General features: G+C 48.4%; 3 protein-coding genes across 6 annotated transcripts in view; 1 reads left to right on the top strand and 2 right to left on the bottom strand.

Annotated features, from left to right (window-relative positions):
• fgf14 (fibroblast growth factor 14) overlaps positions 1-27,986 on the top strand; it is a 159,490-nt gene that overhangs the window by 84,040 nt on the left and 47,464 nt on the right. The window contains exon 1 of one of the 2 annotated variants that reach the window (XM_061841050.1): positions 23,801-24,531. The exons of the other annotated variant lie outside the window; for it this stretch is intronic. Within the exon in view, the coding sequence (XP_061697034.1) occupies positions 24,441-24,531 (91 nt within the window). The 5' untranslated portion in view covers positions 23,801-24,440. Of the gene's footprint in view, positions 1-23,800; positions 24,532-27,986 lie in introns of those variants that run through there. 2 annotated transcript variants of the gene reach the window in all.
• On the bottom strand, positions 59-8,807 carry upf3a (UPF3A regulator of nonsense mediated mRNA decay). Of its 2 annotated transcripts, none has more exons than XM_061841282.1 (10): positions 8,578-8,807; positions 6,982-7,088; positions 6,807-6,913; positions 5,395-5,493; positions 4,615-4,725; positions 3,987-4,042; positions 3,753-3,911; positions 3,543-3,676; positions 2,167-2,476; positions 59-1,086 (listed from the first exon to the last, which is right to left on the bottom strand). In XM_061841282.1, the coding sequence occupies exons 1-10, from the start codon at positions 8,707-8,709 to the stop codon at positions 895-897; spliced, it is 1,407 nt and encodes a 468-aa protein (XP_061697266.1). In that variant the 5' UTR covers positions 8,710-8,807; the 3' UTR covers positions 59-894. The 2 variants fall into 2 exon arrangements, with proteins under 2 accessions (XP_061697266.1, XP_061697267.1); XM_061841283.1 differs by having other exon boundaries at positions 61-1,086; positions 2,179-2,476; positions 8,578-8,804.
• cdc16 (cell division cycle 16 homolog (S. cerevisiae)) lies at positions 9,634-17,522 on the bottom strand. 2 transcript variants are annotated; one of them, XM_061841277.1, is made up of 18 exons: positions 17,198-17,522; positions 17,071-17,125; positions 15,785-15,882; positions 15,557-15,595; positions 14,911-15,048; positions 14,354-14,513; positions 13,791-13,885; positions 13,536-13,669; positions 13,388-13,467; positions 13,086-13,135; positions 12,921-12,994; positions 12,723-12,848; positions 11,614-11,766; positions 11,466-11,529; positions 11,140-11,201; positions 10,926-11,061; positions 10,727-10,817; positions 9,634-10,070 (listed from the first exon to the last, which is right to left on the bottom strand). In XM_061841277.1, the coding sequence occupies exons 1-18, from the start codon at positions 17,228-17,230 to the stop codon at positions 9,814-9,816; spliced, it is 1,845 nt and encodes a 614-aa protein (XP_061697261.1). In that variant the 5' UTR covers positions 17,231-17,522; the 3' UTR covers positions 9,634-9,813. The 2 variants fall into 2 exon arrangements, with proteins under 2 accessions (XP_061697261.1, XP_061697260.1); XM_061841276.1 differs by having other exon boundaries at positions 17,272-17,522.

The following is a 27,986-nucleotide window of genomic DNA, read 5'->3' as shown; positions in this document are numbered from 1 at the left end:
ATCCAGAGATACAAAACAATGATAATAGGTAAGCACTTCAAACTTCACGTGAAAAAGGGTTCCGTTTTTCAAATCAGACACAAGACCTTTATTTATTCATGTGCAAAGTACATATGGATAAGGCTTGGAACAACAACAACAGCAGCAGCACGTCACCGCATGGACCAGATTAGTTTATAGAGGACCGGTGTCTAACTCGAGGCCCGCAGGCCAGATCCGGCCATCCACGTGATTTTATGTGGCCCGCGGAGGCAACTCATATGCGTCAACTTGCGTGATCCGTACCAAAATTTGGAATTGTCAAACCGTAAATGATAACGTTGAGATATCTCAACCATTTTAGCTTTACTAGGCATCAACAATAGTTTCTGATTCCAAAACTACTTCAGAAATGTCATTTGTATAAATACGATGAGGGGATTAAAGATTTTGATGTTTTCATTTCATTTCGTAGTCATTAAATGTAACTATAATGTGGGCCGTGACAAAAATGAGTTTGACACCCCTGCCTTAAAGAGCATATTATTAGTTGTACTTGCATGAGACTATGACATTTTTCACTTTCTCAGATTCTTTTGCCATAGAAACGTCCATTTGATGGTGGTCAAAATTTGCTCTGGCTGACAGACGCACGCGCGCCCAAATAAACGCGCACACACACACACACACACACGCGTGGCCCAGGGAGGGGAAAACAAGAACGGCCACACAACCTTGACAAATAACTGGAATAAGTGCATTTTCTGCATATCGTCTCATTATTTGCGCTCTACGATGAAACGCATTTCCCATACCCGAACGGTTCCGCGATAATTCAATGTCACGTACAGAGTCATAACATCAATAGGACGGCGATGGCTTTCGGAGCCTCCGCCGCGGACGGGCGCCAGCGTCTCACGAGGGTCCGCGCCGCTCGTCGTTGCCGTTGTCCGAGGTTTTGTCCGGCGCCGCCTCGGCGTCGAAGCAGAGGCCCGCCTCGCCCTCGGGCGAGTGGCCCGCCGGCGCGCAGTCGTGGCTCTTGCAGGCGGAGTTGAGGCCTTTGCGATTTCGCGCCCCGGGCTGGTACAGCTGCATGGCCGGGCGGTCCTGCCGAGGTTCGTGCAAACGTGGAACTTTGTGTTTGGAGTGGAATGGCGAAAATATTGAAGAACGTCTGCAGTTATAAACGTGATTATTTTGGGCCCAGCGAATACACAACATTTTTTAAAACGACTTTACCCCTCAAATTCAACCGTCGTGTGTTCGTTCTTATAGTAACAGCGATTCGCCAGCGGGGGCGCTGTGCTGCAGCCGCCGGCCGACGCTGCCCAGCTCGTTCGCAGAAGAAGTTGCGGTACAGTGAAATGTATGGCGTGTGGCGACAACTGTCAGCGGATGCTATTTATGCGCTGTGAGCTAAATGTGTATTCTGTGCTGTTTCCAGAAATAAAAATAAACAATTTTAAGAATCGGTTGACTCCATTCTTTAAAGTGCAACATAAACGCGCATGAGGACGGCCATTTTGTACGCAAGGATTTCTCGTCACCCTCCGGCGAGGCCAAACGATCCGAGTCGTGCCTGACCCGCTTCGTTTGCAAATCTTCACTTTTTTTTTAATCCACATCGTCACAAACGGGATTCCTCGTGGACGACAATTTTGGACGCAAACTTTTTTGATACTTAACTGTCGCGTTAACGCATTCCTTGCGGCGCGTTTATCTTTGGAGTCTTTCACGTTGCTGCGCGAGATAAGTCGGGCGGCGAAACTGCCATGTGCGCGTTTGGCACAAATGAGCGTTGACCTCCCAGTTCTGAGGACCCGCGTTTGATCCCAGACTCGCCGGTGTGGAGTTTGCATGTTCTCCCAAGTACCTGCGTGGGTTTCCTCGCACATCCCAACAACATGCAACAATAATTGGAGCCTCTAAGTTGCCCATAAAGTGCGATTGTGAGTGCGGCTGTTTGTCTCCATGTGCCCTGCGATTGCCTTGTGAGGATAAGCTGCTAAGAAGATGTTTTCAAATGCGCCCCAAATGCAATTTCCCAGCCTTTGGCGACCAGTTGAGGGCGTACGCCGCCTGCCTCCTGCCCAATGACAACCGGGATAGGCTCCCCCGCGACCCTCGTGAGGATGAGCGGCAAAGAAAATGGACGTACGGATGGAGGCGAATCCCTCGCATGCTCACCTTCTCGCTCACCTTGTTTCGCAGGCGCTCCTTCCTGTTGGCCAGCTCGTCCCTGTCGTCCTTGGCCCGCTTGTCGCCGCCGTCGGGGCAGAAGGCGAAGGCGTGCTGCTGCTGCTGCTGCTGCTGCTGCTGGTGGTGGTGGTGGTGGTGCGATTCCTTCTTGGCGCAGTAGCCTTTGCCCCACTTGGTCTCGTCTTTGCGCCGCGCGAACTTGTCAAAGTCGTAGTGGTGCCTCTGGCGCTTCCTGTCGTCGTCTTTGGCGCGCTGCCGGCGGCACTGCTGCTGCTCCTTGTCGCTCTCCGGCTGAGATCTGTTGGCGACGTCGCGAAAAAAACAAACACATGAAGAAATGAATTTTGACATCAAATTGAGCTCGCGACTCGAGATCCGAGGCTTGAATCCCCCGCTGTGACCCCTTTCGCAAATGACCTGCTCAAGCAGGGCGAGCGTTTCGTCCGCTTTGCGAGGACACGGAGGGCCACGTGGGCACCGACTCGAGCGCGGGAATTGGCGCCGCTCCAGCTCATTTCCGCCCCCGACTTGCGATTTCCAAAGACAAAAACAAGCGCAAACGCCTTCAATATCACTTCTGTGCAATATTTCCCGTGTAATAAAGCACAAGGTGCAATACGTGGCCTAATGCAATGTTCCCGCCTTAACTCAACGCTCGCTCGGCTGACTTTCCCAAACAACTTCTTTACTCTCATCTCGTTGATTCGATAACGTTTCATTTTTCGTCACGCTCGTATTCATTCCCCCGCTGAGGGATCGATGAGGTCTTTCATTTCTTTTTGGAAAGTCCGGAGAGGTTTTGCTGAAGTCGAGCCGGAAAGTTGGATGCGAACGACGATCGGGAGGAAATATGGATCAGAATTTGAATTTGAAATGTGATCCCATTTTCAATAGTTGCTACGATTGGCGGGCTTACTTCAGGTCAGAACCGAAGAGCCAGCCAATCGCAGTTCCGCTTCCTCAGTCACGTGACGTCACGCGCCAAGAAAGCCGAACTGCGATTGGCTGATGTTCGCTCCTGACCTCAAGTAACCCCGCCTGGTGGCACAGACGGTGAATTGTAAACACTGAAAAGTTACACTGAAATACAACTATTGAAAATGTCATCACTTTCCATTTCAAATCAAAATCCTTGTGGCACCAATTTACTCCCATCCATTTTCTTTTCCGCTTATCCTCACGAGGGTCGCAGGGAGCGCTGGAGCCAATCCCAGCTGTCGACGGGCAGGAGGCGGGGTCACACCCCGGGGTACGGGGCACATGGAGACAAACGGTCGAGTTTTTGGGAGGTGGGAGGCCACCCGGAGAAAACCCACGGACGACCGATCGACGGATGGACGGACGGACGGACGGCAAGCGCTCACTTTTCCTTGGAGTCCTTGGACTTGACGTGCGCGCCAGCTTTGTCCCACTTTCCTCTGTCCGCCTCGCCAAAGTCGCTTTTGTCCTTGCCGCGGTCCGAGTCGGCGTCGTCGTCCCGGTCGCTCTTCTTCAGCAGCTGATCGTGAGAGAAACAGAACTCGGGACGGGTGCGTGGACGGCGGCGGCGGCGGCGGCCGGGCGCCAAACGCTACCTTGATTTTGACGTCTTTGTCGGACATCTTCTTCTGCTTGTCGGCTTCTTTGCGCTTGCGCCTTTCCTCCTCGCGCCGCTTGCGTTTCTCCTCCTCGCGTTGTCGCTTCTTCTCGAACTCTCGCCGCCGACGCTCCTCTCGCTTTTCCTCTCGCATTCTCTGCCGGGACGCCAGTGCGGTGATGTTCTCGTGTTCTCCCCTTCAGCGGAACTCATCCGTATTGTCATTGTTTACCTGTTTCTCCATTTTCTTGTTTCTGATGTACTCTAAGAGGGGCGTCGTCCTTTTGGCTGAAATTGGACAAAGAGAGTCGCACACCCGCAGTTTGTCTCTGGCGAGGGCCCCGAAAGTCCAGCCGAGCCCGCAAACGTCCCAACGCTTACATTTGATTAACAACTCCATCCTCCGCAGAAGGCAAATCACCCGCAGAATCCCACTTCTGACCCCCAATTTGGGTCAGAATCCCAATCCAAACATTTTGGCAAGTTTTAGCTAAGTAGCACCATGAGAGAGTCTCACTTCTGACAGCAAACTTTGAAAAGAAATCACTCCTGCGAACCCACTTCTGACACCGAATCTTTTTGAAAACCCCCACAAAGGATCGCACTTTAGATCAATTGTGCTGCAACCCTGTAAGACAAATCACTCGGCGATCCCACTTCTGACACCAGATTGTGAGTGTAATTTGGAAGGCATGTCGCTCGTGTTGATCCCATTTCTGACACCGAAGCGTGAAGGTACGTTTTTGAAGCACGGATCCCACTTCTGACAGTTTGCGACGCTGAATTCGAAGACGCTAATCGCAGGGATGTCGGCGCCGGTACGTCCGACGGGAGACGGCGGAGGAGACCGGAAAGGTTACCGATCAGTTCTCTGGTTTTGGCCTCGATTTCCCCCAGCAGGGTCTCCGGGTTGGCCATGGACTTCTCCTCATCGCAGGAGTAGTTCTCCAGGAAGCGTTTATATTCCAGGTCTGCGGGGAGAAGTAAGATTATAGCAGCACAGTTTTTTTGGGGTGGCGGGGGGATACTTATGAATATGACGACGGGACAGGGTTGAGTTGTTTGGGGTTGTTGCGTGAAAGGCCCACACGGTGGCGCAAAATCTCCCCTTTGCAGGGTTCCTGTACCGTAATTTTCGGCCTATAAACCGAGACTTTTTTTCACACGCTTTCAACCCTGCGGTTTATGCGGTGATGCGGCTAATTTGTCCATTTTTTCCAACGGCCGCAAGGGGGCACCCGAGCGGAAAAGGTAAAACTGAGACGGGTGGAATATATGTGGCGAGGAAGTGACTTTTACCAGTCTGGCCCTGTTAGCGCTGCACCGGCGTGTTCCTGCCGCGTCTCAGTGATTTTTTTTTTTCCAGTAGGATTTTTTTTCCATCCGGCCCTGTAACTGTGGCGCTAGCGTTAGCGTGGTTGCTCTAGCGTTAGACTCTCTGTCTGCCGTCTTTCTTTGTCAAGATCTCGTGTTTGGATGTGGGCACTCGCTGCTTTTACACGACTGCGGCGTATGTATGTACCAAACGGTATTTCCTTTCCAAATGTACCGCGTGAGGCTTCTAACCAGGCGCGCTCTGAAGGCCGGGAATGAATTACGGTAAAACGGCGGCTCTTGCGGCAATTTGCGTCTTCCGTTACCTTCGTCGATGCTCCCGGCTTTGGCATCTTTCTTTTTCAGCTTCTTTTTGGAGACTTTCTGGAAGGGGGCAAATTCTACCACAGCGGGAAACTCCTGACCTGTTTGGATGTCAGAACACGAAATATCATCGGAATGACTAGATATTATAATTGCGGCATGTGCTCAAACGACACGTTCACACAGCAGGTCGAGTCCAAATTTTGGCCATTATTTGATTTTTTTTTTTCCATTCAATTTGAATTTCTTCAGCAAAAACGACAGGCCACGAACCCAACGGTGGACGGAAACAAAACGTTAGTGGTGATGAAAGAAAATTGTCAAAAAATTCTTTTGTCAATTTAACATGGAGACATAGGTGGGGGGCCATATTTACTTCCAATATTTTGTGCAGATGCGCCATGCGACTGCACATTTTGTCGCTTCACGGATGCATTCCATCCATCCATTTCCTTAGCCGCTCATCCTCACGAGAGTCGCGGGAGTGCCGGAGCCTATCCCGGCTGTTAACGGGCAGGAGGCGGGGTACGCCCTGAACTGGTCGCCGAGAGTCGCACTCACAATCACACCTCGGGGCAATGTTAGAGTGTCCAATTAATGTTGCATATTTTTGGGATGCGGGAGGAAATCGGAGCGGCTGGAGAAAAGCCAAAGCAGGCACGGGGAGAACACGCAAACGCCGGAAACGCACCCGGGACGTCAGAACTGTGAGGCAAACCCTTTCCGTGCCATGCCGTGCCGCCCAGATGCGTTTCATTCCCGTTAAAATTAAAAACAAATCCCCCAAAATATTTGGAGTATTTTTTTTTTAAACGTTTTCAAACTCAACGACGGCATGTTCCAATGTTCAAACTGAAGACATTTTGGTTCAATTTCATGTTGAGTCTTATTGAATTGAAAAAGTGAAGCCCACCCGAATAAATGTACTAAAACTCATTTTTGTCGCAGGCCACATTGTAGTTCATGTTTCTGTATATTTACACATTCAATTCACCAACGAGTTTTGGAATGACAAATCAAGGGTAATGGGTTTCTCAACTATCGAGTACAAAAATGCTTGCAACATCTCAATGTCGTCATTTATGCTATGACAATTTGGAATTTTGGTTCAAATTTGAACAAAAATCATAGAAGTCGATACACATGGTTTGCCTTCGCGGGCCGCATAAAATCCCGTGGCGGGCCGCATCTGGCCCCCCGGGCCTTGAGTTTGACACCTGTGCCAGGAACATATCGTTCAGAAGCTGAGTTGCCCCCCCCCCCCCAAAAAAAAATATATATATATATTTTTCAGTTATCATATGATAAAATGCGACATTTGCAGCTGGACTGAAACGCTTCTTCTACCCGTGGCGCTTAATAAGACACGGATACGGAAAATGGCCGCCGGCATACAACCCCCCCCGCCCGTCACCTTTGCCGTCGATGAAGACGTAGCCGTCAAATCTGTCTCGGAACAGGACGATGTCTTCCTGGTTTTTAAAGTTGACGTAGGCTCTGGAGAACAAATGCGGGTACAGGCTGCGGACACAAAGGAGGACGTGACCGACGGCGAAGGCGACGAACATCCCGTCGGAGGCGGGAAGTACCTCGGGTCGGCGGGCGAGAACTCAAAGTAGTCGTAGGGAGGAAGCGGGCTGAGTTGCTCTTCCAACTGCTCCTTGGTCAGCTGGGGGGGGAGCCTGCGAATCACCACCTGCCCCCCCGCCGCAAAGCCCTCCAGGTCAGTTCCGTTCCGAAAACACCTCCCACGCTTAAACCGCAACAAAATGTCTTTTTCCTTTTCACGACTCAAATGTGAACAAGAACAAACTTGATGAATACATATTACGAGCGCTCATCTGAGACGTTACGCTGTGGCGACTATTTTTTTTAATACTACTCAATAGTGAGGTTGTTGACAAATAAATAATGGCAATGATATATAGAAACGATTATAGAGTGTACCTCATGTTCGAGACATTGACAGTATTCCCCTAAGGCTAAAACATTAATTACATCCATAAGTGTAAGTGTGTGTATATAAACAGAAGAAAAAAACGTATATATGAGCGGCACGGCGGTTCAGCTGGAATGCGTTGGCCTCACAGTTCCGAGGTCCCGGGTTCAATCCCGGACCCGCCTGTGTGGACTTTGCGTCGTTCTCCCCCGTGCCTGCGTGGCTTTTCTCCGGGTGGGCGCTCCGCTTTGCTCTCCAAAAACATGCAACACTGGACACGTGACCGGTGGTCTTCTGCGGTGTGCCGGTTTCAAGGAATATGCAATATCTGGACGATTATTTGATCAAATTCGACACTCTAAATTGCGACGTCGGTGTGATTTGTCTCCGTATGCCCTGCCATTGGCTGGCGGCCAGTTCAGGGCGTAACCCCGCCTGCCTCCCGCCCGTTGACAGCACGCCCCGCGACCCTCGTGAGGATAAGCGGCAGAGAAAATGGATGGATGGATGGATGGACATCTCAATGTGTCCATTTGCTCATGTTCATTGGATTTGTCAGCTTTTGTGGAAGTGCGCTGAAAAATTAATTTGGAGTCGTTTCTTTGACTGCGCGTGGAGACAATTAACGAACGAGCGTGCGGCAAGATACATATTTGGGAGAATGGCTCATTTCTGCAGGTATGGTGCTTATTCAGGACAACTTTATTTTTGTCCTTGGAAGCGTTGCAGCATTTCCTGTCGAGTCTTTTGCTTTGCTTCTTTCCACCTGCATTTACTTCAAAGCTTCCTTGCGTCGACTCCAAATGATCATTTTCGCTGGATTAATAAAACGGCACTGATAAATCGAGCATTGTAACCTTACAAGAGAACAACACCTGAACCGTGTCATGATTCAAAACCTGAATTGCGATTGACAGGATTATTTTATTGACGTGCATTTTTTTTTTCTTTACGTAAAACTCGTGTGCAGCAAACGTCTGCAGAAGTGACTTTCATGAGCAAACCGTTCAACATTAGTCGAATGTGATGGTTTTTTTTTTATTTTTTTTTTTTTGGGAAGGGGGAGGGGGGCGGCGGCGACGACTGTACAGTACCGGCGAGGTTTTGTCGGAGTCTCTGTCCGCGGTGCTGAAAAGCCATGTCCGTCGTCACCCCCCAACCCCCCCCCCCCACACACACACAGAACGTAAACAACAACAACAACAACGGAGAAGGAGGCTCGAACTCGGCCTTGGCCTCATCCCACCTTGGTGAAAAGCTCCTTCTTCTCTTCTTTGTGCTTGGGGAGGTTGTCCTGGTCCCCCGAGGCGTCCCCGAACTTGATCTCCGCGCCGCCCTTGTCCTTGCCGGCCGTCATTTGCTCCTTGTCGGACCTCATCTCGGCTCCATTTCGCCACCGTCGCCGGGCTGCCGGACGCTCGCGAGAGGACGCGCGAGTTATCGCGAGAGGAAGTGACGCCTCATTTCAACATCGGGCCGCGTCGTTCCTTTGCGTTCCGTGTTCGACATCGTCAAGGCTCTTTGTTGACAACTGATTCAAACTTGAAAGGCTGCAATTAGAACACGTCAGTTATTAATAATGTGCCGTTGCTGCCATCACAGTGAGCAGGTGCATTTATTCAGCAACATTTTCTTTAAAAGTAGATCGACTAATTTTGAAAATAAGCTATCTGAAAATGAAATAATTGCAATGATATTACAAATAGGAAGACAGAGAAACCGCAATTAAAAATACATTGAAAAGTCCTTTGAAGTTGCACATAACGCATTAATAACGGAACGACTGATGCAGTTTTCCGCTCATCTCTTCAAAAATTAATGATGACGACACAATGTCCAAATGCGAACGACAATGGAACGGACGGGATTGAGTTCCTGTTCTGGATATGTTTCCAATTGCGCCATCTTGTGTGCCATAGAGGTCAGAGAGCACAGGCGATAGATGAAGCGTCAATTTTTTTCTATCGTTAATTTTTCTTATTGGTCTAAGGCGGGGGGGGGGGGGGGGGGGGGGGGTTAATGTTATGTTGCCTCCTCTATTAAAAATCCAGAATTAGCATTTTGTGCACTGTATTGTCTGCGCTTTCAGGCTGTGTGCCAAGGTGGAATTTTCAAATGACACACCATCTCCCCCTGCACTTTCTACTTTGGCTTCAGACCAGAACCTTTCCCGACTCAGAAAAGAGAATCTCATCCAGTTTAGCCACTTTTTCTTCTTCTCCTTGGACTGTGGCGACGTCATTAGAAACCGTTCCAATCGGGCCTCCGTACAGCCAACTGACGACACAAACGCGCTCACATCTTTAAAGACAAACGTTGTGATTTATTGAACCGAAACCACAGGTGGCGCCGAGAGGAGGAGCGTCTTTCAAGTCGTGAGGTTGAGTTTCCGTTCGCTCCAAACCGTCGGGCATCTCCACGTCATCTTCCCGTTTGGACTTTCCTTCCAAATCCTCGCCCGAGAAAAGCCGCGGCTCCGACATCACGTGCTGGTGTCCGACAGGGTGTCCAACATGACGTCGCTTTCGTACATGTCGCACTCCAACGTCAGGGACAGGCGCAGGGGCATGTCCAGCACCATTTTGTCCTGGCCGGACAGCGGCGTCTCCACCATCATGGCGCTGGCGTCCTCGGGCCGCGGCGAGGCCGGCGCTTCGGCGGGTTCCGTCGCCGCGTTGAGCGTCTTCATCAGCGTCTGCGTGGTTGCCCTGCCCCGCGCCTTGTCGCCGATGTCTGTGCCTTCACCAGGGCAAATTGCGGGGAAAAAATTAAAGACCAAGCGTGATGGCAAAGAGGAACAATTTGATAATACCTGAAGCAAACGACGGCGAGGCAGACGTAGTTTTACATTTTGCGGGGGATTGACAACATGGGCATGTTCATGGGCCCGCCACTCGAGAGACTCACCTCCCATGCACACATATGAATCCTCCAAAAATGAATGGTGAGTGCACTTATGAATTCCGAACATGCCATGTGGAGAGGTTAGCTTCTTTTTATACTTGTATGACAATTGAGAACGCAAAATAATTGCGATGGGCCACAACTCGCGAGAGCAATGTCACATGGTGAGGTTTTATCCAGCCATCCATTTTCTTAGCCGCTCATCCTCACAAGGGTCGGTGGAGCGCCTGAGCCTATCCCAGCTGTCATCGGGCCGGAGGCGGGGCGCGCCCTCAACTGGTCGCCAGCCAATCGCAAGGGCGCACGGAGACAGACAACAGTCGCGCTCACAATCACACCGACGGGGCAATTTAGAGGGTCCAATTAATGTCGCATGTTTTTGGGATACTACATTTTAAAATTTGCATGAAAGTTACTGGGTTATTTCATTTCCTCACTTTCCTCGTTTTGTAGAAAACGTTCTACAAGATAAAGAAACGCGAGTGCAGTACCTTCGTAGGCGTCCGTTTGGCCAATGTACATGTCGATGCAGTGGCCGAGCATCGTCACGGAGAACGTGTCATCTCGTTTGAGTCCAAGTGCCTCGGGGAGAGAACGGGGAAAATGTCATAAAGCAGAATTCATGTGCGAGCCCCAAATTGTGCCAAAACGAAGTGCCCGGCGAGGTGACTTGATTTGCAACAGCACTACCGTGTGGAAGTAGTCGATGGCGCTCTCAAAGTCGCCCATGAGGCTGTGCACGTATCCGATGGCGGCGTAGGTGGAGGCGTGCTGCGGGATCAGCACCAGCGCCTGACGGTGGTACTCCAGAGCCTGCTCGTACTTCCTGCGCAGACGCGTGACCCGTTTGGATCCAAGTCCAGGGGGGAAAAAAACTCAACACGGAGGAAGCCGCGCTACCTACTTGAGTTTGCGACACACGTGGCCCAGGTTGTTTAGTAACGGCTCCCACTTGTCTACGGTCACCTCGAATGGAACGACACAACGTTGACAAAGGAGTCAGGAATGAATAAAATGCCATGAAACGTTTCAACTGAAATGGGAGATTATGATTTTTTTTTTTTTTCGTGTGTGTGTGTGTCTCTGTAATGACAAATGCACATATTTTAGTTGACGCCGAATGTGACCGACACAAGTACGGAACAAGAATGAGATTTGGTTTTCACAATTTCACGCCGCGAGGGCCCGTCGGCTCTCGTGTTGACCGCTCGTCACGGCTAAGGCGGCTACCTCATTCCCAATGGCTTTTATCTTCTCCATGGCGTCGAGGAAATACTTCTCAGCCATCTTCCAGCTGAAAGGCAGACGCGGAAAAAGTTTGTCGCAACTCGGGTCCCAGCAAATAAAAGTTCTTCTGTTTGGTGCGCGTGCGACTCACTCTCCGTTCTGAAAGGCGACCACGGCCACCTCGTGAATGACGAACGGGTCCTCCGGGGCGATGCTGAGCGCTTGGCTGAAGAAGCGCTCGGCCAGCTTGGAGTTGTTGGTCAGGCCGTACTCCAGACCGATGTACAGCATCGGTAAGTGACACCTGGAGACGCAAGATGTGCTATATTACAAACCGCAACACAAAAAGAGTGTTCTTCCATTATTTATTTATACACTTTTGAGTCCGCCACAAAAGCAGCAGATGGCGACATTACGCCAACGGTGCTATCTTTAAAGAGACACAAGGCCTTCATTCTCCAACGCCACCGTTCTCAAACAAATTTCGAGATTTCGAACGAAAATTTGTACTCCAACGCCCCCGACGAAAACCAGAAATAACATAACGCGCGCAGCCAGACCGGCTGACACACGACGCGCTTTGTTGTGAATTGCCATGCTGCCGAAAAAACCTGGAAATGTAACGTGGGCGGCGCACCAGCTGACCCACCCACCACCCGTTTTGTTATTCTGTATAACGCGGCCTCTGTAAAAAGACGTGTCCCAGTAGAGACGTTTTTTTTTTTCTTCCGACTGAGGACTATCAACCCCCTTCATGGCCCTAAAGAACGCAATAAAAAAAAAAAAAAAAATTGTTTTTGCCCCCCCCCTCCCCATCATTATTGCTTGTTTAAAGCTATTCTGCACTTTTGTTAATAAAAAAAAAAAGTTTACAAGGCTGAGGGCCGAGTCGCTACAGATACGGCAATGCGCCCCAGCCTAACCTACTCTACTACTAAAGCATACATTTTAAGCAAAAAATAAATATATTTCTTAAATTATTTCATTTTATAAAGTATTTAAACTATACATGTATTCCTACTATGAAGTTTATTACCAGGAAAAGCTAAAAAAAAAAAAAAAAGATTTAAAAAGCCCAATTTTTTAGGCTTGGAACAAATGATTTCTTTTTCCATTCATTGTAATGGGAAAGATTGATTCAGTTTTCAAACAAATCACTTCTCGAACCGCCTTCTGGAACGGATTGCGGTTAAGAACGGAGGCTCCAAAAGAATAAAGATGAAAAGTTTGGGAAAGATGCTTTGGACTCCGAGCCGTTACCCTTTCATCAGCTGCGCGGCTGTGAAGTAGGCAGCCATGGCCTGGTCGTGCTCGCTCTCCATGGCGAAGGAATGACCGTAGGCGATCCACGCCGGACCGTACGTCCGCTCCAGAGTGGTGGCTTTACTGAGGGGACAAGCGGAGCGTTCGCTCGGCAAACGGCGTAGCCTCAACACGATCGGCAACGCGAACCCATACCTGAGGTAGCGACGGGCGTTTTCATTTTTATGGCCGACCATCAGATAGTAGCAGCCGACGGCGAACCAGGATACCTGAGAATCAACGCATTATAAAAGCTCAAAATTGGAAAAACAAAACAACACAACTGTACCATCAAAATGGAACGGAAGCAGTGACACTTACTGGGTTGTTGGGATACAAATCCACAAGTTTGTGCGATAAATAAAACAACTCTGCAAGAGAAAAGCACACAAATGTACACGCAGACCAAAGGACTTTCATCGGCACACCGGCGCAGTAGAACCTCCAAAGCGGAACAACATCACTTCCGTGACGGAGCTTGGAAAGTTAGGTCAATTTGACGACTGCTCTAAATTTGAATTAACACTCCTCAACTTCAACTGGTTTTGTTTTGACTTTGGAGGTCGCGCTGCCCTGAAGCGGGTCGGAACACGAAGGAGTTTGTCGTTTATGGCGTTACCAACCATTTGCCTTTCCCAGCTCAACGAGAGTTCCTATGTGCACCGGTAAGCAGTTAGCATGGAAGGGGTCTTTGACCATCACCCTGGAAGAGACACAGGGAAGAAAGCGTGAGCCGGACGCAAATTCAGCGCCGCGCGCGGGCCGACTCACGTGGAGGTCAGCTTGTAGCACATCTTGAAGTCGCAGTTGTAATAATGTCTCTCGGCGAGGGACACCACCACATCCAGGTTGTCCTGCAGATCGTTGACCATGGCCGGCACCACCAGGTCACTGGGCTTGTTGTACTGTGGCAGTGGCAAAGACGGCACACTTTTTGAGAGTTCGGGAAGGGTTCCAAAAAAAAAAAAAAAAAAAAAACAGGCTAACAATCGTCCTAAAGGTTAAAAAAAAAAAAAAATGTTCTACCTTCTTTAACTTATTCTCAAACAGGAAATGAAGCAGCTCCTCTTCTTCCTCTGTGCACTGCTGAGTAAGCGGCAGCGAGTCCAGAAAGTCTCTCTCTGTTGAACAGATGACAGGATTGCCATTTATTTTCAACCATATTTCCACTTATAGTGTCCCGTCGCCTTTCTTTATTCATATTACAGATGTAAATGAAAAGAGGACTACTCCGCAGATGGGAAATGAGGCGGACGCACTGAATAAGTAAGGTAGCTTTGCGGAACACGAGCACGGATCCGCACAACGTTGGGGACTGACCACTTGACATCATTTATAACACTGCACAAGGAACTTGTAGGAAGCCAGGCTTCAATCCACCTGAGAGACTCATCGTGCTCCAGTTTTGGTAAAAATTCAAGTAGGGATGGGCTCAAAAGTCCACTTTAAGTAAACGTTTACATGAACGATCCAAAAACGGATAATTACAGTACACGTGTTCTTTTGTCTTTCCTTTGTGGTGGCGGGGAAAATGGCCGCATTTTTACGTTAGCTCATAAAAGTTTTCCCGCGGCAGAGGCCGGTCTCACCCTCCTGGGCCGTCAGCATGTGGTGCGACGTGAGGAGCTCAAAGGCTTCGAAGCAGTACACGTCCAGTTTCAAGGCCTCTTTGTAGCTGGAGGTGGCCAGCGGCCGGTTGTCCATGGCGTCGTAGATCTTGCCGCGCAGGAGGCAGATGGAGCTGTTGATCTGAAATATGAAGATTGAAGCTAACCCCGCACAGCCGGGAGAATTTCGAGCATCAGACGACGTTCACGTCAAAGAGGCCTCGACGGGAGATGAAATGGATTTGAGCACTTAGCAGCCACAAATTCAGGTCCAACCAGTTTGGGGCTAAAACAGCAAGTAAGAGTATCACGCAAAAGTTTTCGGCCACAATGAGTCATTTCAACATAGCGGGACAAAAAAAAAAAAAGTAAACTGCATCCCATTTACGGTTAGCAGTTGAATGTGTGATTAGCTCAGACTTTTAGACTTTGATTAGCTTTTTTTCCCCCGATTCATAACACGAGGCATTGAATGCTGAGGGAACTGCGGGAATATCGCAAATATTTGCGATGGAGGGACATGCGAGCTTGCGACTTACGGAGGCAGGCGACATGTCCCAGTCCTTGTAGGCCTCGGGCGTCCCGACCTCCTCCTTCACGCTCCTGTCCACCAGCTTCTTACATCCGGCCTCTTCCGATAAAATATCCAAGGCCTGCTGGAACTCTTTGGCAGCATACTAAAAAACAAACACCTGTCCATCAAGTCCCTTCTACTTTTAATTAATCTCAGTATAATATTTTAATACAGTGCAACCGCCAGAGTCGAACACCTTGTACAATTCAGATTTGACCGTAAATTCGAAAGTAACAAAACGTGTGGGGTTCAATTCATCCTCGCGCGGGACATCAGAGGGTGCTAGGTTAGGCATCAAAATATTAACTCTTGGCTTCTTCATTTTTGAACGATTATTCAAAAAGTAACTGTCTAAAAAAAAAAAAAAAAAAAAAAAATAGCTGACAAAAGTCAATATTTTGCATTTTATAACATGTTTTTATTTTTTTACACTATCATAACTTATTTTGACCACGATGATTTGAATGAATTTTACTCAAATAATTGCCAGTACAATTAATTGTTATACGATGATAGTTTGACCCTGTAACAGATCATTTCCATGTGAAAATAATGTTTCAAAACTATAACAGAACCAAATATTGCGTTCAACGCATGTTCCAGCAACTTACGTGGCACCGCGCGGCGAGATACTGACAAGCACCGTACAGCTGCAAAAAAAAAAAAGCACAAACGTCACAATTTGAGTATATAACGGTGCAGCTCATTTGGAAAAACCCGTTTCACAATGCATTCATCAAACACAGACCTCAATCTATGAATCAATTCAACGTTTGGAGGAACCGAGTGTAGCTTTACATTGGTCGGCCCGACGAGCCTCCAGGAAACACCGAATGTACCTTGTCAAGTTTCCTCGAGCGGAGCGCGTGCGAGGCTCTGTGATATTGCGACGTCCAGTAAAGGCACTGAGCGAGCCAGTAAATGTCTTGTGGCTCTTCTGTATGACACAAACGCAGAAAGAGAGTTCGCTCGGTCAGTCATTCATTCATTCATTCAAAAGTTGATTTTGCCATGACGCAGAACGCCTATCTGCCTATAACGGACAAATACTGTCCAGTTTTGACAAAACTCAAGCTAAGTTAGTGCCCACTTTAATCTGTTTGTGCGCCAACATACTTGTGCCAAGCCCAAATTTCGTTTATGCTGGTGCATTAAAGAAAAATGGGAAAGGGGAAATTTCAACCTCAGACAAGAAAAATTGAAAGTCAACATACTTGACTACGGTGAACATAATTTTCATGCTTAATGGCACCAGTACAAACTTAAAGATGCTTTTTTTATTTTCTAAATCTGCTTCACGTGAAATTACAAAATGTACCACTAAAGGAGACAAATATGCACCACAGGCTATAGCAACTACAACTAAAGGTTACATTACTGAGCTATTCTAAAAACATTGAATATGTTCCCCAAAAAAGCTGTTCATAACTATGCTGTCAGCCATTTTGTTTGTTTACATTTGAGAGGCGTGACTGGAGATCAAACAAGAGCCAAGTAATCATTTTTCCTCTCTATCCTCACTGGTTTCTTTCCCATAACGTCCCCCTTTAATGTCATTGTGTCCAACAACAAAAAAACTTTCAGCAAATATTCATCACATTTTCAATAAATATCCTTGAACTTCTCGACGTAGCAGCCGAGTAGGATAGGTTGGGGGGGGGGGGGGGGGACAACATAAAAGATATTTGTGAATAGTCGTAAACGCAGGCCATTTTTTTTTTTTTTTGCTTAATGAGGCTGATTGGCCTGAAATAAAAACATGTATCAAATCACCTTTGTGTTCTTTTTTAAGTACATTTTCTGGCGTTACCGCTTGTTCTTTCACAGTAAAAAGAAAAGAAAGCCAAAAAAAAAAAAAAAAAACCAACCAACCCTAAAAACTATTTGAAGTGTCACGAGGGAAACGAGTTGGGTTCACCACATCAATCTCATACTAAACTCAAAGAGTATTGAGGGCTTAGTACGTAACAAGTAAACACATATATACTACGTTGTTTCAAACAAGTAAAACGCATATATATATATATATAGCACGTTGTTTCAAATGTGACATGACCTCTTCAAACTTGCTTGTTCTAACTGGCAGTGTGGTTGACAGCGGGCACTAATGAAGTCGACAACTTACCATGAGAAAGAGACGCAATTTTATCGGCCCAAAAGAGTGCGCTTTGGTACTGCTGCTGTAATTACACAAACGGACAAGAGAAAGTCACAATGCATCACGTCGTCCCGCTTTGCATGCGCACTTTTACCGCAGATGGATGCAGGCTAAGCCTCGCTAGCATGCCAACTCCCAGCACCACATCACGCCGTAGCCTCCTCGTACCTTGTCGATGTACTGGCGCACTCGCTTTCGAAGTCTGTCAAGGTTCATTTTAAATGAGCTTTTTTAACGCAGGTGACCCAATTGTCAAAGACATATCATCGTTAAGAAGGAAGCTGTAGGCTAATACTGAGGAGGACGCGCTAGCCTGCTAGCCTGCGCGAAATCAAATCCGCGGCTTCCCTTGCAACGGACGCTGCCTGTGCTTCGTTAAACTGCGTCGATCGGAAACGACAAAGGTTCCGCCTAACTGGTTCCTCCTGAATTGTGTTTTCACGCGTTCCCTTTAAAAGTAGTTTTTCCACGATAACTATTTATTTTAGTTTATTTTATTTCGTGTCAACTCAAATGCAACATTATTTTATACTCCGACCACCCTAAAAACACCGTCTTTGAATTTGTTTGTTTTGAAAATGTCGCGCATGATTAAAAATAATGTGCTGAGTATATTACATTATATTTCGTGATACTATACCGTATTTAATATGTTATATTGAGTTTTATTTTATTGCATCACATGTTATTGTATTATTATAGTGCATATCATTTTATATTCAACCCACATTTGCTCTCGATATACATTTCATTTTCACAAAGACTCTTTGCATCAAAATCTATGAGTAAATAGTATTGGTAAGAAATAGTCTGTGAGCAGACGAAGACTCAAATAGGAAACGTAATTTCTCATTCAGAGCTGATTGTGGTCTATCGAAGAAGAGACAATGCAAATTGCAGGCAATGCTGGTGTAGTGGCCTCTTCTCTTTCATCACCATCCATAAAATACAATAAAAGTCATTATGTTCGGTATTAGAGTATTCTCCGGAAATTCCAGCTTGTTGTAACTTGAATGAATCCCATTCATAGCACTTATGAATGAACGTCTTCAATGTATGCTACAACATTGCCACCTGGTGGTTTATAATTTTAAATACAGTGCATATATACATCCTGTAGCTACATACAGTAGTGTACATCGATACATACACTGTATACATACATAGATATGCTCCGTGGAGCTACGAGGGCTCGCTGGCCTCAGTTAAGGTCAGCGTTGACGATTCTAGCATCAGAAAGACAAAAAGACAAAAATGGCATCCATGGTAGATTTCCCTGGCGAAAACTTGTGGAGAAACGTTCTGTGGACTGCCGAATCAAAAATCGAACTGTTTGTTCTGTTACATCTGGTGTCAAAAATGGCATCTGTTATCCCGACCTTGAAACACGGTTTCGGCATTCGATGGTCTGGGGCTGCTTTGCCGCCTCTGGACCGGGACAACTTCCTGTGACTGATGGAACAACGAATTCTGCTGTGTACCAGGAAAAACCTGAAGGAGAATGTCCGGCCATCAGTTCTCGCTGTCAAACTCGAGCGCTCTCGGGTCGTGCAGCAGGACAACGATCCGAAACACACCAGGAAGTTCTCCTCTGAATGACTCCAAAAACTAATAAATTCATGGATTCAGGTTTTGCTGCGGTGTGACCTTGAAACAATTCTGCAAAGAAGTGTGGGACAAAATTCCTCCGGAGCGACGTGAAAGACTCCTAGCCGATTATCGCAAACGCTTGATTTCGATTCTTGCTGCCAAGGGTGGCACAACCCGTTATTCGGTTCGGGGCGCAGTTATTTTTTTCACAAAGGGTTACAAAGGTTTGCATTTTCTGTTTTATTTTTTTGTTTTTTTTTTTGTGTGCCTTACTAAATTGAATGGCGATTTGAAAACTGCATCTTGTGTTCGCTTGGGTTGTCTCTGAGTGATATTAAAATTGGTTTGATGATTTGAAACCTTTGTGTGTGATAGGTATACGCCCCCCCCCCCAAAAAAAAAAACATAAACCAGGAAGGGAGCAGATACTTTTTCACGGCAGTGTACATATGGGACTTATTAATGTCTTCTTTTTTTTAATGTAAAACCTTCAACGTTATGTTTTATAGCAGAATCCAAGGTGCGATTCTTCAGGTCCGGCACAAAAGCCCATTCGGGTCCTTCCCTGGCGACAGTCACGTCTCAGCGCCCTCAAGAATGAATTGAAGGCCGAGAGATGGAGCGATACTTTCACGTTTAACGATTCAGAAGGCGAGAGTATTGCAATCGCGTGCAAAGGAAGGACGCTTGTGTTTTGCTGTCTTCTTCGGAACGGCAGCGGGATGCGACCCGTCTCTGAGGGGGATCCTTATTTTACTCTCTCGGGGGACCAAGCGCTTCCATGTAAACCTCCCAAGACCTCAACACTGTCAAGACTCTGCACGTACGGAACAGGATACTATTTTTGTTCAGGTTGTTATCCCATCATCGCTGATGTTCTTCTTTTTTTTTTTTGGATTGTTTGTGCCGCGGTCTGAGACAAACAGCCGCGTCGGTGCTCATCTTTTCCTCAATGGTCTCCCCCCCCGGGGGCAAAACGCAAGCGAGATCAGCTGGAGCAGGAGGAGGCGGTGCGTTTCCCCACGGGTTTTTTTTCCGGTCCATGTGATGGAAAGCGACCAAGGTAACACATCCCGCGAGGACGCCCTGTTTGGAGGAAGCCGCACCACGCGGGGCTTGCGAGGCCGCCTGCTGTAATCCACGCCTCAGATTTCCGTCTTATTCTTGATTAATATTTGCTTTCAGCGTGAGCCAAAATAAGAACCCTTAAAACTGCGTAATTCGTTTTGACCGATAAAGCACATAAAGTACTAGCAGCCTTTCGATATCACCGTATGTTTGCGTTGGAAACTAATTGACTTGACTACTCCAGCCGCAATGACAATCTTGACATTTAAAGCTTGACGTCAAGTCGTCGCAAATGTTTGGCTTGAGGGCGCAAAAGTGTTTGTAGCGACAGATGAAATGTTTTTGTCACCTCAAGTGATTGAAAGCGGGAGGACGGTGGGAAATCGGTTCCGGAAGGTCCGCGATTGACGTAGAAAGACTGCGAATGCCCAGAACAAGGACGGACTTCCCCGTTTGGCCGAGTTGTGCGAACCTTGGCTGACTGTCCGAGCGGCAAGCAAACTGAGCATTTTCTTAGCCGCTTATCCTCACAAGGGAGTGCTGGAGCCTATCCCAACGGTCAACAGGCAGGAGGCGGGGTAACACGCTGAACTCGTTGGCAGCCAATCACAGGGCACATCGAGTCAAAGAGACAACCCAATCACACCTAGGGGCAATTTAGAGTGTTGCATGTTTTTGGGATGCGGGAGGAAACTGCTGTACCCGGAGAAAACCCACGCAGGCGCAAGGAGAACTTGCAAAGTTCCGCCAGATTGTTGTCAGGCCTGTGAATTTTCTAAACATAACAATTTGGTGAAAAACACATATTAATCACATTCTTGGGAAAAGTATCCAGTTGTATAAACAAGATGAGTTATTTACTGCAAGTAACAATAAAAAAGATGGCAACTTTCTAAAATCTTCTGTTCAATAAAGATCAGTTCAAGTCAGGTCAGGTCAGCTTTGGACGAAATAAGGAGTTGAAAGCCAGCCCGTCATCTGGAGACGTTACAAAGGCAACCTCGACCTTATCGGGACAGAAACCGACTCCGGAGCCGACTTAACGGGCGCGTCGGTCCCTCCTAATGGGCAAAGTCATCTGTTGTCACGATCACAGCGCTCCATCTCAGAATATTTGATGAGAAACAAAAGTATAGCCCAAGAAACACATTTTGATTTCACCAACTGCAAAAGCACGGCTGACCCTAACTCAAAGTGAAAAGCTTTCCTACCTGATTCGTCAAAAGCCGTTTTGAAAGGCAACTAATGGAAGGCGGAATGGAAAACGACTCCAAGGCACCGCACTCTCCACCGGGATGGATTCTTTGCCTCGGAAGTAGGCTTTACGCGTCCCCGCCCCGCACGGCCCCGCCCCGCCCCGGCTGTTTTGATGACACTTTGCCACAATACACCATGCACTTCCCACTCAACGCGGAAACTTTGGCCCATTTCTCCTTAACACTCAGATAGGTTGCTGCTGTAAAAGGCTATGAATAATACAAGAAAACAGACGGCCGCGGCGGCGCGTACATCACGGCACGACGACTTACAAGGGTAACAAATTAGCAGAGACGCAAGCTACAGCGGTCGGTACCTTCAAGTTCCAACCAACGGTAGTTGGGACCTAAAATTTGAGTGGAGAATATGGCGTAAAGTTGGCAATCATTTTGGAGTGGGATCCATCATCAGATGTGCAGCAGACATCATTTTAGCCAGCATCCGTCCACGGAAGACTCGTGTGCATGTATTGTAGGGGAACATCTGATGCTTGTTTCTTCCTCTGCGCCCTGCGATTGGATGGTGACCAGTTCGAGGTGTATCCCCCCCCCCCCCCTCCTGCCCGAAGATAGCTGCGTGAGGAGAAGCAGAATGTAGTAAAAACTTGAACCTGGCCATTTATCTCTGGTTTCCCCGGGTGGGAGCCAAAAGGCCCTCACGGCTCACCAGGGGCCAACAATCAAAAGCAAGTATTGTAACGATCCTTGACAAGATCGTCAACGATATCCTCCGGGGTGCGATGATACTTTGCATCGCCGCGGACGGATCGATGCGGAAGACGGATCGAGGCCGAGGTCCAAAGACCGTCCGCTTGTGCTGATTCCGCAGTGGCTTCATTTAAGCTCACCGGAATGACGATTGTTCGGCATCTTCAAATTTTGCCTTTTACAAAATATTTGACAACGGCGACACTTCAGTTCCCAGTGCTTGAGTAGAAATTCCAAGTTACTTGAACTTTTCTTTTCTCCATCCATTATCTACCGCTTTTCCGGGACGGGTCGCGGGGGAAGCAAGGATACAAAAAGACTTCCCTTTCCCAAGCCACTTCTTCCAGCTCTTCCGGAGGGACCGGAGGTGTGCCCTGGCCAACCGAGAGACGTGTCCTGGGTCGTCCTCGGGGTCTCTTTCCGGTGGGACGTGCCCGGACCACCTTACCAAGGGGGAGTCCGGGAGGCATCCGGACCGGATGCCCGAGCCGCCTCATCTGGATCCTCTCAATGCGGAGGAGCAGCGGCTCGACACTGAGCCCCTCCCGGATGACCGAGCTTCTCACCCGTTCTCTAAGGAAGAGCTCGGTCACCCAGCGGAGGAAACTCATTTCAGCCTCTTCTATCTGGGATCTTGTTCTTTCGGTCATGACCCACAGCTCGTGCCTATAGGTGTCATGGTCCTGCCGGTCCCTGTCCTGGTCGTACCATTCCCCGATGCGGCACACACTGGCCGCAATCAGCAGAGGAGCCACAACTGCGCCTCATCTCAGCTAATTACGTCCCAGTTATATAAAACCACATGTACGGTCTGGCCTTTGCCAGATCGTTGCTTAATCCCTCCTTCCCGCACTCTCGCAACCGATCCCTGCCTGCCCGCTGACCTGCCTTCTCCGCCTGACGTCCGGGATACCGCTGGTCCCGTTGACTGCCTGCCTGATCCCCGAACTGCCTCTACGCCTCCCGAGTCGTGCATCTGGTTCCGTGTTCTGGTCGGGACAATAGGTGAAGATAGGAACGTAGATCGACTGAAATATTGAGAGCTTCGCCTTTTGACTCAGCTCCATCTTCACCACAACGGACCGATACAAAGTCCGCATCACTGCAGACGCTGCACCGATCCGTCTGTCGGTCTACCGCTTCATTCTTCCCTCACACGTGAACGAGACCACGAGATACTTGAACTCCTTTTCTTTTATGTCCGACTGTAAAACAGGTATCGTTAAGCTAATAGCTCCACCCAAAAAAAAAAGTGAAGTCAACATTATAAAGCAACACGTTTCACTTAAATTTCAAGTGGAACAAACAATTCAACATCACGTTTTCAGTTGTCCTTTTTTTTTTTTTTTTTTTTTTTTTTATAAAAGTTGGCTTCGCATCACAGAGACGAGTTTGGGGAACTGCTGTCCTTCATATTGAACTCCAGCTCACACACGTGCAAAACAAACAAACAAAAGACGGTTGGACCTGGGAAACACATGTCCTCAATTTCATCATTTCCACCGGCAAAAAAATGGCGATTGCACGCAGAATAATAGAGTGAAGAGAGCTCTGGCGTGGCCCGAAGTCAGCGAAACCCAAAGTGACACGAATGCCCCCCCCCCACGCGCGTGGAGTGAGCTCGCTGCTGATGCATCGGTGACGGGGCACCGAGCACGTGTTTACGTCATGGAAAGCCAATTTTCCCAGCCTCAGCCCTCCTCGTCCTCCTCCTCTTCATCCGCCTCCTCCTCCTCTTCTTTTTTCCACCACAGGCTGGAGCGAAAAAGAAAAAAAAAAAATCCATGAGCTTGTTTTGATATGGGGGTGCACTTATTTTTATTTTTTTTGTAGGGGGGGCGAGGGGATCGCGTGGCAGTGAGAGGCACGCGGGCGTCCGCACGCATCGCGACCGCAGCGGTGCGGGACTGGCGGCGGAGACATGCGGCTAGGTGGGCGAATTTAGGACTCGTGCAGGGGGGTGTGGTGGTGGGGGGGTCTTCGTGGGATGCAGCCTCCCCTGGCACGCTCTTCCTCCTCATCTTCATCTTCATCTTCTACAGATTCAGCGAGGAACTGAACGCGGCGATGGTTGTTTCCGAAGAAGAGGAAGAAGCCCACCGTCTCTTATTGTTTTAGTTGTGCATGCGTGCGTGTGAGTGAGTGAGCGAGTGAGTGAGTGAGTGAGTGAGTGAGTGAGTGAGTGAGTGAGTGAGTGAGTGAGTGAGTGAGTGAGTGAGTGAGTGAGTGAGTGAGTGAGTGAGTGAGTGAGTGAGTGAGTGAGTGAGTGAGTGAGTGAGTGAGCGAGTGAGTGAGCGAGCGAGCGAGCGTGCATGCTGGCGTCTCCTCCCCGGTGCGACACATGCAATTAAAAGAGTACCTTTTGTACTTGAGGACGCCACAAGAACAAGGAGGAGGAGGAGGAGGAGGAGGAGGGGGAGGAGGAGAGGAAGAAGAAGAAGAAGAAAAAACAAGAAGAAGAAGAAAAAGAAGGAGAGGAAGAAACCGTAGCACTGTTACGAATTAAGCCACGTGAGAGAAACACAAGAAAGCCCGCACAGAACGGATCTACGCCCCCCCCCACCCCTTCTTCTTCTTCTTCCTATATGAGACAATTAGCAGGCTCAACGTGGAGAACTGGGTTGTCATTATTGATACTACTGTTATTATTATGCAAGCGCAAGGATCCCACTTGTCACCGGGTGTTTGAGACACTGGATTCGCCCAAATCGATCAATGTGGTTTCTTTGGAACATTTTCAGCAAAGGAACGCATATGCTGCAGTGTCTTTGTGGCAAGAGTCTCAAGAAAAACAAGAATCCAAGTGGTAAGTGGCACCGCTGTCATCATCCAAGTGTTCGTCGTTGCTGTGTTGCTCCTCGGCTCTTTATTTTGTCACAGCGCCTGGAATGCTATTTATGCAGTATTGCAGAGGCACACGCATGCATAATGGAGGAGGAACAACTTATTCAGTGCATCAAGTTTTTGGAACAGTAACAAGCCACACCGCCAACTCCCTCGCACCCTCCCCCAACATAGCTGTTTTTACACAGTTGTTACATAGTTATTACACAGTCAGTGGTGGTGGATAGAAGGGGACATTTTATTTCGGTCTGTGTGAAGCCTCTAGAAATGTCAATGATGTACACAGATGCATTTTGTGAGCGTTTTCAAGATGCTTGCCCCCCCCCCCCCCCCCCAAATTCGTATTTGTCCAGCGGGCCAGATTTACTGCTCTCGTGCCCCCCCGCACAGTCCATGTGCCGCACGTTGCCCACACCTGCACGACACGATGCCGTCCCGGGTTCGTACTGCGGCGCCGGTTACCCTCCGCTGCAACATCACTTCCCGGTGAAACGGCCCCCCCGCCGGCAGCAGCAGCAGGACAAAAGCAATGCGGTGCTTTTTTCGTGTGCGTCCGCGGCGGTGCAACAATCCAATGTTGATGTCAACAGGCTGAACAGGTGACGCGTGCGATAAAAGTGCATGTGGCGGTGGCGTGTGTTGCGCGGGGCTACTTGTTACTCCGTGCAGCCTGGCGGATGCAAGATGATGAGCTCAGCGTTTCGCTGCAACTGCAGCACGCGTCGACATCGGGGAGACGCTCGCGGACACTGCGGGAGAAACCGTTGAATTCGAGCAAAGGAGGCCACAATATTAGGCACAGGCCCGCGTCCTTTCGCGGCTCGCAAGCGAACGTTATTGTGATGCAGTGCAGTGTGCCACAAAGCCCACAAATATCGTTCGCCGCGCGTCACTCCAACGTGAGCGTTCCCGTCTTGTCGGGGCACTTTTTCCATTGCATTTGCTTTCCCCAAATAAGGATTGAGCAAGTCTGTCGTTTGCTGAAGACCACAAACTTCCAGCGACGTCGGCCCAATTCTCTCACAAATTGAAAAGTGGCCATCTCTTCACTCAAGTTTGGACGTTTCTTAACGTGGGCCCGGACATCAGAACGAGCCGCGCATGGACCTTATTCGGCTGGACTATTTCACTTTATTGTAGCCCAATTTTGAAGTAACGGTTCGTTTCCTGAAGTAGAACTTGGGAAACACGTGTGTTATCGTTTGATGGGCGTATTTCGTCTGGTGATCGGCGGTCTTCTGAGTTGTGCCGGTTTCAAGGGAGACGCGACACCGGGACGATCTCCTTTTATACGTTATCGTTATTTCATCAAATTGGATGCTCTAAATTGCCCGTAGTTGTGATTGTGAGTGCGACCGTGTGCCCTGCGATTGGCTGGCAAGGAGTTCAGGGTGTAACCCCGCCCCCTGCCCGATGACAGCTGAAATTGACTCCGGCGACCGTGTGCCCTGCGATTGGCTGGCAAGGAGTTCAGGGTGTAACCCCGCCCCCTGCCCGATGACAGCTGAAATTGACTTCGGCGACCACCCTCATGAGGATAAGTGGCTAAGAAACTGGATGGATGGAAAAGCCCCGCATAAATTTAGAGCAGAGAAAATACAGATGAGATCGGCAATCCGGAAGTCAGCGACATGCCTGTGATCCGCAACTGTCAGAAAAATATTCTTTTTTAGATGTAACTCTCCAGACATAAGGTTGAGACTAAAAGATGAATAATAAACAGAGAGAAACATTCGGATGGTTCAGTCTGTACAAAAGGGCAGACGTTGGGCCGCAGAAGAAGAAGAAGAAGAAGATGAAGAGCGTCAAGCCAATACGCAGTTTACGCAGGATGGCCGTACATTTTCTCGTCAGCCGCTAACAGATGTTACGTAATCACACACACACACTTCATTGAAGCCGCATATTGACCCGCTTCCATATGGAGCGGCCTCGTGACCGGCAATCATTTACACTCCCCTGTTAAGTGTTAAGCGTGAGAGCCCTTTTCAAAAATAACCTCACTGAGCAAAGTGTGAGCTTCAGGTGATGCACGTCAGCTTTTGCACAGTTAAGATTTGCACTTTTGCCTTCCATCGTGGCCACAAGGACGTTGATGCTATCGTGGAATCAGAACAGGTTTAGGTTACGGTTCTGTCAAACTGTCCAAATGTCCTTTTCATTGAAATTGCTGACCGCTTGCTTGAAATGTTGTCGCGTTGTAAGCGAAAGGCGCAAACGTCGATAAAAGCGACCGGCGCGGCAAGACGCCAACATTGCGGGCTCGAGCCGAAGGGGAAGCGACGCGAGACCCTCGCCGAGGCCACGCGGGTAGCGTCGGGATTTCGAGCCGGACTTGAATGAAGTGGCGCGGCACTGTCACGGCGGCCTTAGAAGATAACTAGTTGAGCACTTTAGCTGTCAAACAAATCACACGGCGCTTCCAAGCAGGCGGCGTGTTTTTCCTGTCACAGAGACGTGGCGGCTGCTCACGAGGCCTCGCCTGCAGAGGCCAAGATACGGTCCTCCGCATCCGCATCCGCATCCGCGTCGTCGGTATTTATAGTAACTGCGACCGGTACCGGCAGAGGCAAAGCTGACAAGTCCGTCGAGCCGGGCATACGTGATGAGAATCGAGTGCCGTTGGAGCTCCGTTTCCAGTCGGTCGATTCGCTTCTCAACTCGATACGCCAGTACAGAGGTGGTCAAGGTGTGGCACGCGTGCAGCGCGTGGTACGTGGGCTTCTCCCGCCCCCCCACAAAAAAAAAAAAAAAAAACCCCAAAAAACTTGTAGTCAGCACGCTCTTGAGGAATGACTACAATAATAAACTGAAAACATCCCTCCCTTATTCCGTTGAAAAAGACGTTTAAAACAAGCGCAAAATGAAAACATACACATCCTCTATACTTTGGCGATGATCTGTTAGCTTGACTGTTGTGATTATTATTATTTTTTTGATGGTTCTGTTATTTGGAACACCTAAAAGTTGTTTTATATGAATAGCTTCCTCATTATGATTAAGCGTTAGCTAATTTGCTAATTTCTTATTTCTATTTGCTTTACGTCTTTCCACAAAGGACAAAATGAACGTCTGCCTTCAATTTGTTTTTATTTTGTTCATTTTTTTTTTGGGCACCATGGTGGATGACTGCCTCACGCATGTGCCTCACAGTTCTGAGGTTGCAGGTTCAAATCCCGGGCTGTCCGGTGTCCAATTTGCACGTTCTCCCCGTGCCCGCGTGTGTTTTCTCCGGGTACTCCCGTTTCCTCGCACATCCCAAAAATATGTAACTCCAAATTGGCCGTAAGCGTGAATGTGAGTGCACCTCGTCTCTCTGGCAGGTGATTGGTGTAGAATCAGGAAGTAGGCAGCTCCAGTAGGTGCTTCATTTATTAGAATATAATTCCTCAAAAACTGTAAAGGATTAAAAGGCCG

The sequence above is a fragment of the Syngnathoides biaculeatus genome, chromosome 14, assembly GCF_019802595.1.
Source record: "Syngnathoides biaculeatus isolate LvHL_M chromosome 14, ASM1980259v1, whole genome shotgun sequence".
NCBI lineage: Eukaryota > Metazoa > Chordata > Actinopteri > Syngnathiformes > Syngnathidae > Syngnathoides > Syngnathoides biaculeatus.
Note: the sequence above shows the minus strand (reverse complement) of the source record. Positions and strands in the feature narration are given on the sequence as shown.

Excerpts from the sequence above, each read along its gene's own strand:
- upf3a (XM_061841282.1), bottom strand. The coding sequence starts at position 8,709 with ATGAGGTCCGACAAGGAGCAAATGACGGCCGGCAAGGACAAGGGCGGC. Across the intron at positions 3,912-3,986 it reads ACAAGAAAATGGAGAAACAG|AGAATGCGAGAGGAAAAGCG; the intron begins GTAAACAATGAC and ends GCGTCCCGGCAG. Across the intron at positions 1,087-2,166 it reads GAAACAAGGTGAGCGAGAAG|GACCGCCCGGCCATGCAGCT; the intron begins GTGAGCATGCGA and ends GAACCTCGGCAG.
- cdc16 (XM_061841276.1), bottom strand. The coding sequence starts at position 17,319 with ATGAACCTTGACAGACTTCGAAAGCGAGTGCGCCAGTACATCGACAAG. Across the intron at positions 17,126-17,271 it reads TGCGCCAGTACATCGACAAG|CAGCAGTACCAAAGCGCACT; the intron begins GTACGAGGAGGC and ends GTGTAATTACAG. Across the intron at positions 15,049-15,556 it reads ATCTCGCCGCGCGGTGCCAC|TATGCTGCCAAAGAGTTCCA; the intron begins GTAAGTTGCTGG and ends TTTGTTTTTTAG.